This window comes from Dreissena polymorpha, chromosome 8, assembly GCF_020536995.1.
Source record: "Dreissena polymorpha isolate Duluth1 chromosome 8, UMN_Dpol_1.0, whole genome shotgun sequence".
NCBI classification, from domain to species: Eukaryota; Metazoa; Mollusca; class Bivalvia; order Myida; family Dreissenidae; genus Dreissena; species Dreissena polymorpha.
The window spans coordinates 84,110,436-84,128,231 of NC_068362.1; the positions used below are offsets into that span (position 1 = coordinate 84,110,436).

The window sequence follows — 17,796 nt, forward strand, 5'->3', positions numbered from 1 at the left end:
AATCTCTTTTCATCTTGTGAACAAGTTCACTTGCTGATTTAACAAATATATCTCCATAATTTTGATGGGGTAATCATGTGATTATCAAGATGGCGACGCCCATGCAGAGGCATATAAAACGGCAAAAAATAACTGTCTTGGTATGGACATCCCAATCTTGACTATCACGTGATTACCCCCCTCTGATTTATGACCTTCATGAATTTGGAGAAACTGTTTGTTTATATGTAGCATGTGTTTATATCTGTCACGTATGAAAGAATCACTTAGAAAAATGGTAAGCAAGGTCAGGAGCCATGATAGAACTCATTCAATTACTGATGCATGAATGATTTCCTCACAATGTCAGTTGTCATTGTTGATTGATCATGAATACTTGCAGAAGTGTTATCTTTATTATCAGATAACATGCCGGTTGTGGACCATGACTGGTACTGCACCAATTGGGAAAAATCAGCACCAAAAACCCTGAAATTGGGGAAAATTCGCGTAATGAAATCTTTAGTTTGGTAATGGGTCTTATAAATGGCTTGGAACGTAAGTGCACAAACCAATCAGGGCTTTCCTTAGACCTCAAATCTCAAGAGTCAAGGACTCTTGGGACCATATTTTCAAGAGTCAAAATCAAACTTCTAAGAGTCCTAATAATAACGCAGGAGAGTCAATGATTTTTTGCAATTTAAGCAAATTACTGAGATATAATATATAAAAAAGCAACAAATTAAAAGATACATGTATGTTAACATTTATTTCTTACATTGTACTGTCACTACAACACTATGCATTTAAACACAATATTTCAATGATAAATAAATACAAAACATGTATTCTAATACAACATTAACTTCATGTATACAGCAGAGTGATATGTCATTATGTTCTAAACAACATCTCAAAGAGTAATATGTCATATCATTTCTTACACAACATCTCAGAGAGCAATATGTCATATGCCCTACACAAAATCTCAAAGTTTATATACAAAATATGTATTCTAATACAACATTTACTTCATGTATACAGCAAAACAATATGTCATGTGTTCTACAAACCAACAATCATTTGAGCAAATAAATAAATCATTCATGCATTTAAAGAGGGATCTCATTTGCGTGCCCTAGTAAAGAAAAGGTAATAAAACAACACTATGACTACACGCACACACAACTAGCATAAAACCAGCAAACTATCACTTTCTTCTCTTGCACATGTCCAGAAACCTGCGCAGCACATTCTGGGATGGAAAGTCACTCACTGAAATACAAAATGTGAAAAAAAACATTTCCGCTGGCTATCACAAAAAAAACCACAATAGCCTATATAAATCGGTAAACTATAAAAGGAAATTATTTCTACTCACCGATAAAGGTGCCTCCGTATTTAATCCCATCAAAAATTCCGACGCCCTTTAATTATTTCATGTGCCATCTTCACTGAAGACGTGCGACAAACATGCCGTTTTCTATGCCTTCTCAAACGGTCAATTATTACGCCTACATGTATTTTGTAATCAATTAGCTCATGCAAAAATTGTCACTTTGCCACAAGGTCAGTTATATCGGTTCTATAGTTGTTTTTAGCAACTTTGATGCAAAGCGTGAAATTTGACGTTGTAGACAGTACATATGCCAGCATAACTTTCGCGCGTCTTTGAACTGAGCAATCATGAAGTAAAACAGTGATGGGTGCATTCAGCTTTGGAAATACATTCTGACATACTCTGGAAATATCTCAAAATATGCTTTACGGTGTTCTGTGGATATGGATGTTATTATTTTATATTGAATATTATTAAAACTGACGCGGATGAGTCCATTCTGTTTTGGTGGATTTATAGTTCTTCTTAAATGCTCTGAGCTTTAATGAGTACATACGTACAGCTCAGAGGGTCAATAGCTGGGAGTTGGATTATTGCAACTAGGTGGGTTTAATACACGTCTTTTCCGCAAACAGCTGATAACAAACGCTATGATAAATAATGGAAAGTTAATACACGCGTCATCGAACCAGCAGTGTTTTAATTGGTCAATACTAGATTTCTTAATTAACCAAACTCCGCCTACTAGGTGGACTTGTGCTTCGATGATTGGAAACGGGCGTTAACGATTAGCGTGTACTAAATGAGATACTCCGCCCCGAGCCAATTATCGCTTAGTCTTAACAACTTTTGATCTCGTTGACGCAAGTCGGTATATTCCCCCGGGTCAAATGTGACGCATGACGTAATTTTCTCAAGAGTCAAAAAGGGGTCTTCTGTAATTTTCAAGCGTCAAAACCCGGGAGCTCAGGTCAAAGGAAAGCCCTGCCCATCTTAATATTCTTTTACATGTGCTTTTGCTGTGATGTTCAGTTTATTGCTCATTTTACATGTATGTGTTCAATTGCATTCAATACACTTTTGGAACGAAATTGACGCTTTTGCATCGTTACAAATTTCTTCAGACTGCCAAAGGCGTCGCATGGGGATATTTGTCATTTCAGTGACAAGTTCTAGTTATAGCCAGTTCTAGCTGGTTGTTCAAACTTATCTTTTAACATTTTTTTACTCTTTTAGTGATAAGTATTTTGATATATTTAAATGAATATGTTAGAATGAACAGTAGACTCATTTTGCTCAATAAACGTTATGTTTTCGTTGTGTTAGTTATTTTTTTAATGTGTTGTGGTGCAAAATGTCACACTTTAGGTGGTGCATGTTGATTTTTAGACTAGAACCAGTGTATTAAAAATTGCTACTTGTCTTGAACCTGAGTTTATTTTCATATTTTCAGGGCGACTTAAAGCACAGTTATTTCGTCATTCTGACGGTACATGACCTGGGATGCAATCGTAAGTTTTTCCATTTCATATTATAGAGATGATTATTGAAGACTTTTCATTTGTTGTATTTTTTTTTCAAAATTAATAATAACCAGTGACCCATCATTGTAGGCTCATTATAATACAAATAAAGGGTGAATGCTTATTATTATAAATTATAGAAGATTATGGAAAATCTTTCATTTTTTTTTTTTTTTCAACATAAATAATAATACAGTCATTGTGGGTTCATTATAAAACATATGAAGGGTGAAGGCTTTAGCCATTTGCTGTCTGAAGTAAAGTGATAATGCAAAAGTGCATAAGTAGCATTTCTCAATAATGAGATCAACTACATGCATGTTTACTTATACATTTTTTTGCATAATAATATACAAAAAAAAGGTCATGTTTGAACAAACCTTCAGATAATCTTTCAATCCGGTAGTATTTACTAATGAAATTTGGAATTCATACGTGTAAAATACAAACACACAGATTTTTTTCAGAATAACCAGCGCCTTCAAAATACTTTGGGGGAAGGGGTCCGCAACCCTTAGGAGGGGGAATTTTCGCGGCATTTCCCTTTTTGGGGGATTTTTTTACTTACTCTCTCATTATTACGATTGTACATGTTTGCACTATATTCATTGCATTTTTCATAATTTAGTATGTTTGCAAAGATTAAATTGAAATAGGATTTGAGATATAATAATCATGAGACACATCTTTCTATTAAAAAAAAAAAATATTTTTTTTTTTTTTTTTTTTTTTTTAGGGGGAATTTTTCCCGCCAAAAGGTATACTTTTCAGGTGGAGGACTGCCGCCGAATTTCGGTGGCAGATTTAATAGATTGAGGGCCCTGGAATAACAGTAATATTGTGTATGATAATACAAATCGTTGATTTTAACATCAATACTTCTTAATAAAAATGTTTGATACTTCCATTAAAAACTCAGCACATTCACATTATCCGACCTCCATTTGACCTTGACATTGACCTTTATTTTGGAATAAGCCCTATTCAAATGGGCAAACATTAACACAGTGCTCCAGCTAGGCCTTAATCGAAGGGCGCCGCGCCCTGCCCTCCCGAACCTCCGCCCTGCCCCCCCGAACCTCCGCCCTGCCCCCCCCAAACCCCAAAAAAAAAAAAAAAAAAAAAAAAAAAAAATTTTTTTTTTTTTTTTTTTTTTTTACATATGATAATTCATAAATCTCTTATTACATTGTAATTAGTTTAATCCTCATTGTAGACATTATATTTGAATGGTTTGATAATAATGGGAATAATACAATTATTTATAACATATAAATTAACATGCAATAGAAAGCATTCCAGAAACACCCGCGCGCTCGAACGTGCCCTTTTCACAAAATACTGCGCGTCGAAAGTGCCCTTTTCACAAAATACTGCGCGTCGAAAGTGCCCTTTTGACAAAAAAGCCACCCTGCCCTTTTCAAATTCTAGCTGGAGCACTGTTAACGGCATGCGCACCAAACATTTTCTCCTGTGCGAGTAAATCTGTCAATAGTCTTTTTATGGTAAAACAAAAATACAATCTGCAACTCAGATCGTTTTAATTGGGGTAGTAACAGTTCGGCCTCCCGATCAAATGTTCACTTCATAATGGATTTATATACAGTACAGCGCACGCGGCACAAACATAATCCACGGCTACGCCACGGCCTGAAATTTAGTATGCGGCGGCTGTGTCCAGTGTTCACGCGGCGTATCGCTGAGGCACTCTGAATCGATCCGCGCAACGACGCCGAGTCTGTTTTGACCTCGCGTACTTTCGCGGAGTAAATCCGCGGCATACGTACGCGGCGGATTGAGTGAAAAGATATACACCTACATGTACATTTGTGTAGCATAGAAACCTAGATTTACGCTACTTTCATATTTATTATTTTCACGTTTTAATAAGCGATATGGCACGTAATGCGCGTAACAAATTATCGTTGAATAAATTACGCACAATGTTAATGTTTCGTTCGATTCTGAAATAAGCTTGATTAAATTTGTAATCCGAAACACGCTTCCGAATGTTAATGCCAATGCGACATTAACAAATTCTAGCGTCAAATAAACAGTGCTAAAATATCCTTTGTCTCCATAAAAAGCGAGCGAAAATTATGCAGACATGTACAACGTTGCATGGAAAGTTTGGGTTTATTTTGTGTTGTATAAAAACATGTACATCACGTCAGGGGATTTATGCGTGTTCAGTGGAAAAAAATCGCCCCGATTGGACGTTATTTCATCACATCTTTAAATAGTAACAAATGCCAAAATGTATTTGATACTTAAGAATAATTGCTAATGTGTGTGGGTCTTGAGCACTTTTATGGTAAATATTTACCGGAATTTGCTTTGAAACTGGAATATACGTGATTATCAGGTAATGATTAGTGTTATCAACTGTATAATATAAACAAAATGAAACTACTTTATATACGCATATAGTCAAACAATAGTTATAATAAGCTGATAATAAAAAAAAAAACAATTAAGTGTTGGTTATTGATGTGGCTTCAAACTGCTAATTGTCTCAGCTAAAATATAATAGCAAAAACAACAAGCAATTATAAATCCACCACCTGCTGGAGTCTTGACCACTCTTATGTGCCAAAACATAATTACATGACACTGTTTATATGCTAATACATGTTGTCGTAAAAATTAAACCCAAAACAAATATGTTTGTTGATCATTTAATATAAAGACGATAATCATACGGCGCAATAAACGCACACAAAGTAACTTAAAATACTTTAGCCGATTCTAAAAATGACAATGGCAAATGATAATTAGAATTTTATTAATACATGCCCGTGATAATCATATTTTGTTTTTATAAATATTTTTATTTTTATTTTCATTCATTTAATATAATAATTATTTCTATCTGGATGACAGCAATTTCTTTAGAAACGGGAATGCAATCACTAAAAACAAAACAACAGCATGCTTTTTTATTAACTAGTTTATCTATTTTAAATCAACGCACATTAAATTAATTATGATTTTAAATATTATTATAATTGTTCTTTTAAATTCTTTGACTTACTAATCATTTTAAAAAGATTTTGCTTTGAAGATGCGCATCGACTCGGCGTCATGTTGCGGATCGCGGCTTGCCTCTGCATGTCTCGATGGACAGATGCGAAGCTTCGCGGCGAAATGCAACTTGCCGTCGCATACTGACGCTGCTTCAACGGCCGACTCGGCATCGACTCGTTGCGCCTTGCCGCAACGGATCGCGAAATATGTTTGTTCCGCCAGGGCTTTTTTTCCTGATTTTGTGAAGCGGCCCTGGCCCGTCCATTTTGTGAAAAATGAGTCGCTAACTTTTCGAAATTGTGAAAAAATTAGTGGCGAACTACTGAAAATTGTGAAAAAACAAGTTGCGAACTTGTACAAACTGTGAAATTCAGAAATCAATGCATAAGTATAGTAAAAGCATGTTTAACACTTAATTATGAAAATGTCCTTAAATAATGTAATAAAATTATATCTTCCTTGTATGAATGGTATGTTCAGGGGTTTCACTGGCCCCAAAAAAGTTGTGCAACTTTATCGCGGTGTGAAAACTGCCAGTTATTCCGACTTTATTTATAAGAACAATAATTTAAAGAACCTTACTACATTAATGAATGATGGTATTGACTGTATTTTTTATTAGCTCATCTACAGGGGTGGCGAAATCAAATGTCCGAGTTGCCCGAGTCGTACATTTGCTTGTCTGGGCAACTGATATTTTTCAATTAAGTTGTCCGTGGACAACAAGTTTTTTAAAGTCGGGTCCAGGTATACAAAAAAATACATTGTATTAAAGCCGTAATTAAGTTTTACAAAACCGGATGTTGACACGCGATTACATTGTCAGTGCTATTTGCGGAGCAATCAAGCTAAAATACGGGCACTCTCCTGCGCAGTGATCTCCCTTATTCTACAAGAGACCGGGAGCATGCCGCATTTTCAACATTCGGCCCGACTGTTAGACAGTGTACAGACTGGTTTCTTTATATTTACAATCAGACGGAAATAAAAAGTATCAAACTAAGATACCTAGTAATCAAAACACGGTCTACCTTGCTATTTCAGACGACTTTAATGGTAAAGATGGAACATTTTTTTTTTTTTTAAATATTCAACAACAGAGAAGAAACACGAAGCTTTGAGCAGTCCACCTCCCAAAAATACTAGAAAGATTATGATAAAAAATATGATCTAAGTAAACGCACCAGAACTTTTCAAAAAACCTGGCTTACAGATTTTCAATGGGTACCAGTTGATGATAATCAAATTGCTACCAGTAGCGGTGCAGGGCCTCAGTCTGATGAGGTCGACATATTGGACTAGTCTAATTTGTTAAGATAACGATGTACTAATGTTCAACACGTGTTTTAATAACACTAGCTTTGCAAGATTAAAAGTTTGACAAAGTCTTTATATTGTTTATAATATACTGTTATAATGAATGTACCATTGAAATACAACTATAAACAAAACAAGCAAATCATACTCATTTTGATATATTCCACATTATTTTACATTCATCAATAAATGCGTTTATAATTTATATAAACATTAACGGACAAGTGTAGTTCAGCAACGGACAAGTTAAATTTCCTAAATGGTTGTCCGTGGACAAGTATAGTTTTTTGAGATTTCGCCACCCCTGATCTATTTTTGAAAAAAATTTATGAGCTATTGTCATCACCTTGGCGTCGGCGTCCGGTTAAGTTTTCCGTTTAGGTCCACTTTTCTCAGAAAGTATCAATGCTATTGCATTCAAACTTGGTACACTTACTTACTATCATGAGGGGACTTGGCAGGCAAAGTAAGATAACTCTGGCGTGCATTTTGACAGAATTATGTGCCCTTTTTATACTTAGAAAATTGAAAATTTTGGTTAAGTTTTGCGTTTAGGTCCACTTTTCTCAGAAAGTAACTGCTATTGCATTCAAACTTGGTACACTTACTTACTACAGTACAGACAAAGCGGCACAAACATAATCCGCGGCTACGCCACGGCCAGATTATTAGTCCGCGGCGGCCGAATCGTGTGTTCACGCGGCGTATCGCCGTGGCCCTCGGCATCAATCCGCGCAACGACGCCGAGTCTGTATTAACCTCGCGTACTTTCGAGGAGTAAATCCGCCGCATACGTACGCGGCGGATCGAGTGAAAAGATATCCACCTACATGTGCATACATGTATGTGTAGCGTAGAATTAATTACGCGCAACTGTTTATGTTTCGTTCGATTATCATTATTATATTTGTAATCCGAAACACACTTCAGAATTTTAATGCTAACGCGTCCTTTGGCAAATTCTTGCGTCAAATAAACAGTGCTAAAATATCCTTTGTTTCATAAAAAGCGCGCGAAAATTATGCAGACATGTAGAACGTTGTTTGGAAAGTTTGGGTGTATTTTGTGTTGTATAAATACATGAACATCACGTCAGGCGTAAATCGCGTGTTCAGTGGAGAAAAAAAAACGCCCCGATTAGACGTTATTTCATCATCTCTATAAATAGTAACAAATGCCCAAATGTATTTGATACTTAAGGAAATATCGAGAATGTTTGTGTATCGTAAATATTTACCAGCATTTGCTTTAAAACTGGAATATACGGGATTATCGGGTAATTAGTAGCGATATTAACTGTATAATATGAACAAAATAAAACGTGTTTATATAGGCATATTCAAACAATAGTTGTAATAAGCTGATAATTAACAAAACTACAAATACGTCGTCACCGTCTTGATTATTGATGTGGCTTCAAACTGCTAATTTTCTCAGCTAAAATATGATAGCGGAATCAACATGCAATTAATTTATAAATCCACCATATGCTGGAGCCTTGACCACTTGTATGTGCGAAAACATAATTACGTGACCTTGTTTATGTGTGAAATACATACGCTACGGGCGGGAAACAAACTTAATAATTGGCCAGACACATTAACTATGCTTACATGTATATGCTAATACAATCCGCGCACAATAAATTTATTATGATTTTAATTATTATTATAATTGTTCTTTCAAAATTTGTTAACTACATGTAACAAATAATTAAAAAAAAATATTTCATGATCGCATCGACTCGGCATCATGTCGCGGACCCCGGCATGCCTCGGCGGACAGATGCGAAATTTCGCGGCGAAATGCGACTTGCCGCCGCATACTGACGCGGCTTCAACGACTGACGCGGCATCGACTCGTTTCGCCTTGCCGCCGCGGATCGCGAAATACGTTTGTTCCGCTTTGGCTGTACTGTATCATGAGGGGACTGGGCAGGCAAAGTTAGATAACTCTGGCGTGCATTTTGACAGAATAATGTGCCCTTTTTATACTTAGAAAATTGAAAATTTTGGTTAAGTTTTGCGTTTAGGTCCACTTTTCTCAGAAAGTATCAATGCTATTGCATTAAAACTTGGTACACTTACTTTCTATCATGAGGGGACTGGGCAGGCAAAGTTAGATAACTCTGGCGTGCATTTTGACAGAATTATGTGCCCTTTTTATACTTAGAAAATTGAAAATTTTGGTTAAGTTTTGTGTTTAGGTCCATTTTATTCCTTAAGTATCAAAGCTATTGCTTTCATACTTGCAACACTTACTAACTATCATAAGGGGACTGTGCAGGCAAAGTAATGTAACTCTGACTGGCATTTTGACAGAATTATGTGCCCTTTTTATACTTAGAAAATTGAAAATTTGGTTAAGTTTTGTGTTTAGGTCCACTTTATTCCTACAGTATCAAAGCTATTGCTTTCATACTTGCAACACTTATTAACTATCATAAGGGGACCGTGCAGGCAAAGTTATGTAACTCTGACTGGCATTTGGACAGAATTATGGGCCCTTTTTACTTAGAAAATTGAAAATTTGGTTAAGATTTGTGTTTTGGTCCACTTTACCCCTAAAGTATCATAAACATTGCTTTCATCACAAACTATCATAAGGGTACAGTAACAGGACAAGTTGCATAACTCTGGTTGTCATTGTTACGGAATTATGGCCCTTTTTTGACTTAGTAACTTTGAATATATGGTTAAATTTTGTGTTTCGATCCACTTTACTTCTTAAGTATCAAGGCTATTGCTTTCAAACTTCAAATACTTTCATGCTATCATGAGGTTACTGTACCTGGCAAGTTGAATTTTACCTTGACCTTTGAATGACCTTGACTCTCGATGTCAAATTATTAAATTTTGCTAAAATTGCCATAACTTCTTTATTTATGATTAGATTTGTTTGATACTTTGACAAAACTACTCTTACCTGACATACCACAATAGACTCCACCCAAACTATCCCCCATGCCCTCCCCCCCCCCCAATCCTCCCCCCCCCCCCCCCCCTCCCCCCCCCTATTTTTTTTTTTTTTTTTTTAAGATCATCTCACAAATGACCACCACACCCTCACACTATACCCCCCCCCCCCAATTTTTTTTTTAAACGGTTATGTTTGAAATACCGTCCAACCATCGCACCCAAACCCCCCCCCCCCCCTCATCCCCCCATCCCCACCCCCCCTACCCAATTTTTTTTTTTTTTTTTTTTTTTTTCGCTTTTTTTGGAAGATAATGTAATAAATGTCCACAACCCCACACTATACACCCCTCTTCACTCCACCCCTCCCTCCTTTGTGATTAAAAATGAGAGTCCCTTCACCTTTAAAAAGAAAATAGATGAGCGGTCTGCACCCGCAAGGCGGTGCTCTTGTTACTTTTAGAAGTATGTTAATAAACTTAATTAATACATAAATAACAACAAGTACCTTCATAAGTTTTAATAAGCTTTATTTCTATATAAATAACTTGTTTTCACTTGATAAAACAGATAACCAACAAAAATATAAAAATGTTAACAATAATATAACAGTATCCTGCATAAATGTATCAGAATTATTTATTGAAACCTAGAATCACACAAATGTATATCATCTGATAGGAAAAATGAATCAAAAATCAGAAAATAAAGCATCTTAATTCAAATTGTTAAACAGTTAGTAACTTACATTTGGTCATTTGGACATGTTATAAATCAACTTCTGTTTATTATCAAATTTCACAAATTCTAAAACAACACCTATTGTTAAAAGGTTTTCTGTTATCTGTGGTGGTTGATTTCCAGGTCCAATTAAATGAACATTTTTCACATCTATTTCTTGACTGAAAGGAAAATTGCAACCATTCATTCTTCTTGTCTGAAATAACACAAAACATATTTTTACAAACTATCAACAACAAATCAACACATAAATATCACTTTATTTAGATGTTCGAATGTAAACATATCCGTAATATAGTACAACGAATGAAAGAACTACTTTTGATTTCAGAAATAGTTGGTATCTTAATTAAAATATATCGTTCCCAGAACATTATAATACTGAAACTGTTAAACATGTTCATGTGAATGGATCACAGTTATACTTCATTTGAACCAATATTTACAATAATTGCAAACGGATAAGATATAGAATGACAAGTCTCGCTCTCGGTTACCAATGGCAATGCTTCATTTGCATAAAAAATCAGATTACTTTCCTCATAATTTAATCCATGTCCGTTTTAATTGTGCATTGTAAAAACACTAACCCTTCTGTAGAAGCTTCAGCTTTTTTTTGGTTATCCTGAATTTCAATAAATCTGGATTATTTGGTGTGTTTTTTATCTTTTTTGCATAGTACCGGGGGTTGCGCGACGCTATTTTGTTTGGATAATGGTTAGGTTGATCAGCCGCGCGTAAACTGATATGCAATGAAATTTCCAAAATTCTGATAATTTCTTTGTGCTTTAAAATTTTAGTCTGTTAAATTATGTAATTAATATCCCACGTATGATCTGTTGCTTAAGGTACTTCTTTGATTCCTTATTAAAAACAAGTATAAATGTGATTTTTTGTAAAGTTGTCACCGTCCCAAGTAAATAAGAGCAATTTGCATACCAACATACAATTTCTTTAGAATAATGTGAGTCTGTTGTGATTTGTTTGTGTTCAGTATTTGTGTTCAGTGTTGTGCTGTTTATTTTCCATTTCATATTTCCAATTATCATTATGTCAATATAATTATTTGAGTTGGTGATGTGATGTTTTGGTTCTATGAAGCCCAGTCCAGTTCTGCATGTTTTTTTTAGTCAACAGGACTTAAAATACTTTGGGAATGTCAGTGCCACATTATCAGGTTATCCAGTCCCTGTTTAACAGCTGCTTGTCCAAGAGTAATGCCACCGGATAGAATTTGTTGTTGATTGATTACTTAATGATGCCTTGATCATACTATCTTAATAGCAACCTGTTAATTTTTGTCAGTGCTCCAGCAAGATCATAACATAAGGGCGCAGCACCCTGCTCCTCTACGGCCCACCATACCCCCCTGCTACCCTAAGATCCTACCCTACCGCCCCCCCCTGCTGACCTAAGTTCCTACCTACCACCCCTGCTGACCTAAGGTCCCAACATACCCCCTGCTGCCCTAAGGTTCCACCATACCCCCTGCTGCCCTAAGGTCCCACCCTACCCCCCTGCTGACCTAAGGTCCCACCATACCCCCTGCTGCCCTAAGGTTCCACCATACCCCCCTGCTGCCCTAAGGTTCCACCCTACCCCCCTGCTGCCCTAAGGTTCCACCCTACCCCCCTGCTGACCTAAGGTCCCACCCTACCCCCCTGCTGCCCTAAGGTCCCACCCTACCCCCCTGCTGCCCTAAGGTTCCACCCTACCCCCCTGCTGCCTAAGGTCCCACCCTACCCCCCTGCTGCCCTAAGGTCCCACCCTACCCCCCTGCTGACCTAAGGTTCCACCCTACCCCCCTGCTGCCTAAGGTCCCATCCTTCCCCCCTGCTGCCCTAATGTCCCACCCTACCCCCCTGCTGACCTAAGGTTCCACCCTACCCCCCTGCTGCCCTAAGGTCCCCCCCTACCCCCCCCCCCCCCTGCTGACCTAAGGTTCCACCCTACCCCCCTGCTGACCTAAGGTCCCACCCTACCCCCCTGCTGCCCTAAGGTCCTACCCTACCCCCCTGCTGCCCTAAGGTCCCACCCTACCCCCCTGCTGCCCTAAGGTCCCACCCTACCCACCCTGCTGACCTAAGGTCCCACCCTACCCCCCCCCCCTGCTGCCCTAAGGTCCCACCCTACCCCCCTGCTGACCTAAGGTCCCCCCCTACCCCCCCCCCCCCCTGCTGCCCTAAGGTCCCACCCTACCCCCTTGCTGACCTAAGGTTCCACCCTACCCCCTGCTGCCCTAAGGTCCCACCCTACCCCCCTGCTGCCCTAAGGTTCCACCCTACCCACCTGCTGCCCTAAGGTCCCACCCTACCCCCCTGCTGCCTAAGGTCCCACCCTACCCCCCCCCCCCCCCGCTGCCTAAGGTCCCACCATACCGACTGCTGCCCTAAGGTCCCACCCTACCCCCTTGCTGCCCTAAGGTTCCACCCTACCCCCCCTGCTGCCTAAGGTCCCACCCTACCTCCTGCTGCCCTAAGGTCCCACCCTACCCCCCTGCTGCCCTAAGGTCCCACCCTACCCCCCTGCTGACCTAAGGTCCCACCCTACCCCCCTGCTGCCCTAATTTCCTACCCACCCCCTGCTGCCCTAAGGTCCCACCCTCCCCCCCTTGTACCCCCACCATGCTCCCCTACTCCCCTAAGGTTCCACCCTACCCCCTAGTACCCCCACCATGCCCCCCTGCTGCCGTAAGGTCCCACCCTACCCCGCTCTTACCCCCACCATGCTCATGTTTTCATCTAATCTCATGAAAACACAGCAACTTTTTAAAGTTTCAATAAATTAACAAAATTTTCCCTGTATAATTAGCATTATAGATTAAAGAAACAAAAAATTAAATGAAAATTCATTAAATATAAAATAAACATATCCATATGATCCAGAATTTGCTGTTCAGGAATTTTTGTTATTATCTCTTATTATGTTTTAAGTGCCAAACATTTTCATAACACAATAAATTAAAAAATAATGATGTACATGTTTGCATCGGAATGGGACTATCATACTGTGAAATGGATAAGTTCATACTTAAGATGTGGGCCATTAGATTGTGATCATTATTTTGTTTCCCCCTTGTTTGGAGATGTAACATGGGTGCTGTAGACTTGTTTTACTTTAATTGTTTGAATAGTGAAACAGTTCATTATAAATATGCTACCATTCCTCTCTTAAATTACAAAGAACCTGATGTTTCTAGCACAGATTTTGTATTCCATAATTAAACAAAATTTAATATGTGCAAGTTTATTCCAACATGTACAGTAACTTGACTAAAAAGGTTGATGTATTTTTATTTTATTTAAATACTTATAAGAATGGATGTAATGATTTACAATGCATGGTTAAAATAAAAGTACTATAAGCAAATTCATTCATTCATTATCCAACATGAGGTGAAAACTAAATTAATAGTCTTTTAGATATGACAGACATTCCTGTACAATGAATTCTGGATTGTATGTTACACATGCTGTTATGAAAATATGCTGCAGGGATTACCGTACATTTGCGGCCATAAGTCTACCTCGGCCATAAGTCGAGGGGTATAATGTGGCTAGAAAAACTTGGTTTTTTGCCTTGACTCTGCCATAAGTCGGGGGGTAAATTTCCTTTATCTCGGACATGTTTAAGTGACGTTTTAGTCATGGTTCTGAGGGCTTTTGTACCGGCAGTTGACATTTTTTGTGATATTAATAATTAGAATATATTTCAAACGAAACATTCAACGTTTCAATGATTTATTATCACGAAAAATATATTTTATTGTTCAAAATCATAATAACATATCATTGATTATTTCGAACTTAATATATATTTCACAAATCAAAATTAGTATCCCATTTAACGTAATAACTTTCAGTGTTTATATTATGAGCAGATATTTTTGTATTCAAATGTTAGTGCTATTGATGTGAAAATTCGGTAAAATCTTGAACGCAGAAATTCATTATATGGTCAAAATAATTGTAACTTGCTCTCAAATAATCAACAACGCTTTCGCCATTATGCGTGAAACACGTGAATTTACCAACACTCGCATCGCTCGCTATTCGACTGTTATATACATATTCGTAAATCACGAGATACCCGAGGAATATTTTTTGCATTCTGGAAAAACGTCTCATCTGATAATACTAAGCAGATGATCCAAAGTAATTGTGTATTTGATATGTCCAATTACACTTTTTAATAATTCAGGGTGAGTGCGTTTTATTATAATCATTCAATGAATGAAATCTTCAATCAGATAAGATCTATTTATTTACGAAACGATTATGCATAAATTGTGGGACAGTTGTGAATAAATCAACGAAACCACACCTTCATCCAATCAAAAAATATACCATGTGAAGTTGAACAATAGCGATTGGTTAAAGGCGTATCCAACGATCAAGTAATTATTTTTGATTGGTCAGAAGTAGTTTGTAGCAGAACCGTTGTGCATATCATTAACGGATAACTATTTTAGGCGTGACGCAATAAAGACAAATGATCGAAAGGATGCTAACACTATACTTTACACTTTGATCTTAGTCAAAGGCCGAGAAGCGATAATTGGTGGCATGAAGACACCTGCAACTGTTGACAGTTTGTATTTACACGGATTAACTTTAAATGGGTACAAGTGTCAGCAGTCGATTTACTATTGTTCTTAGCAGACAGCGGGCGATGTATCAATAGACAAATTGCCATGTATAATTTTCACCACTTTACCGTATGTCACAAATGTTTAATATTTTCGAAGTTATTTTTACATGTTTTTATTTGGACTTATTACGAAGATTAATGAATTAAAAACCAATGTAAACATGAATATTTTGTTATCGGCGGACATATAAGTAAAAGACGAGTCGGCCTTTCCGTAAACAGTCATCATTCCTCCGCTTCAGAGATTTATTACTTTACAAAAACGGTACAGAAATATGTTTTTTTATTTTTTTTATTTAGTACCTCATCCATAAGTCGAGTTGACTTATAAAGTCAATTTTGGCAGCGTTTTTAGGTCGACTTATGGCTGCAAATTTACGGTATATGACTCAGGTGGCGCTAAATTGCCCTTTTTACAAACGATCAACATGCCCTTTGATAATCCTATCTGCAGCACTACCGTGTGTGCAGTAATGGCAATATTAATGTTGATAGAGTTTATTTCCCCACAAATATCAAGGCAACTTGATATTTGTACTTTATTTTCTTGGTTGGTATGGCTTTGACAAACATAAAACATTATAAGGCGACTGCAAAGTAAGTAAGGGCGGCGATTTTTCCTCAGCCAGAAGCCCTGCGCGATGATAGGCTTTGAACAGATTTTTACAGCCCTCAATGAATAGCTCTTTATTTGTTAGCTGGAAATTATCATAGTTTAAAATTTTTAATTATGCGCATAAAAATATTTTCCATTGTATTTTACGCAGATATGCCTCATATCAGATCCTTAGTTATTGAAGATTCTCTGGCAAACGAGCATATAATAACTAGAATGTAGCATACACTCGTGTTCGAAAGAATACAGGTAAATTATTTGTGGTGCAATTGTAAAACTGGTATTGTAATTAAATACAAATGTATGTAATATGAGCCAGTCAGTATTTGGGAAACAACTATTGTAATTAGCTTTTTTATTTGAACCATTCTCTGGGAAAACCGGGCTAAATGCAAGTGCGTCAAGTGTTGTCCCAGATAAGCCTGTGTAGTCTTAACATGATTTTTATGTCCCCCACTATAGTAGTGGGGGACATATTTCCCCCACTATAGTAGTGGGGGACATATTGTTTTTGCCCTGTCTGTCTGTTGGTCTGTTGGTCTGTCTGTCTGTTTGCGCCAACTTTAACATTTTGCAATAACTTTTGCTATATTGAAGATAGCAACTTCATATTTGGCATGCATGTGTATCTCATGAAGCTGCACATTTTGAGTGGTGAAAGGTCAAGGTCAAGGTCATCCTTCAATGTCAGAGGTCAAATATATGTGGCCAAAATCGCTCATTTTATGAATACTTTTGCAATATTGAAGATAGCAACTTGATATTTGGCATGCATGTGTATCTCATGGAGCTGCACATTTTGAGTGGTGAAAGGTCAAGGTCAAGGTCATCCTTCAAGGTCAGAGGTCAATTATATGTGACCAAAATCGCTCATTTTATGAATACTTTTGCAATATTGAAGATAGCAACTTGATATTTGGCATGCATGTGCATCTCATGAAGCTGCTCATTTTGAGTGGTGAAAGGTCAAGGTCAAGGTCATCCTTCAAGGTCAGAGGTCAAATATATGTGGCCCAAATCGCTTATTTTATGAATACTTTTGCAATATTGAAGATAGCAACTTGATATTTGGCATGCATGTGTATCTCATGGAGCTGCACATTTTGAGTGGTGAAAGGTCAAGGTCAAGGTCATCCTTCACAAGGTCAAGGTCATCCTACAATGTCAAACATCATATAGGGGGACATTGTGTTTCACAAACACATCTTGTTTTTAATAAAAATTATATTATTCCTAATAGACTGTTGTATGATAACTGATCCATCTTTTTATTATATAATATTATGTACTATATATATTTTTCCGCCAAGCGACTTTACATTATTGTATGACTTTGATGTCACTTCCTTTGTATTTGTTTATATTAATGTACTACTGATGAAGGCTATGGCCGAAACATTTTTACTACCTAAGACATTTTAATAAACAGTGATGTGTTTGTACAGGGATGATACTTTTATAGATTTTTAGCTCGACTATTATATATGAAATATATATAGTGGAGCTATCCTACTCACCCGTGCGTTGGCGTGACCGTCTGTGTTACCGTTAGCATTAGCGTCTGCGTTAGCGTGCAAATGTTAAAGTTTTCGTACTATCCCAATTATTTTCATTGTCCCTTGACATATTGCTTTCATATTTTGCATACTTGTTTACCAACATGACCCCAACCTATAAACAAGAGCAGAC

General features: G+C 37.3%; 1 protein-coding gene across 2 annotated transcripts in view; it reads left to right on the forward strand.

The window, feature by feature from the left end:
- Positions 1–17,796, forward strand: part of LOC127842282 (uncharacterized protein ZK1073.1-like) — a 107,426-nt gene that overhangs the window by 4,023 nt on the left and 85,607 nt on the right. For both annotated transcript variants that reach the window (XM_052371718.1, XM_052371719.1), the window contains exon 3: positions 2,772–2,829. In XM_052371718.1, coding sequence (XP_052227678.1) covers positions 2,772–2,829 — 58 coding nt within the window. The remainder of the gene's footprint in view (positions 1–2,771; positions 2,830–17,796) is intronic.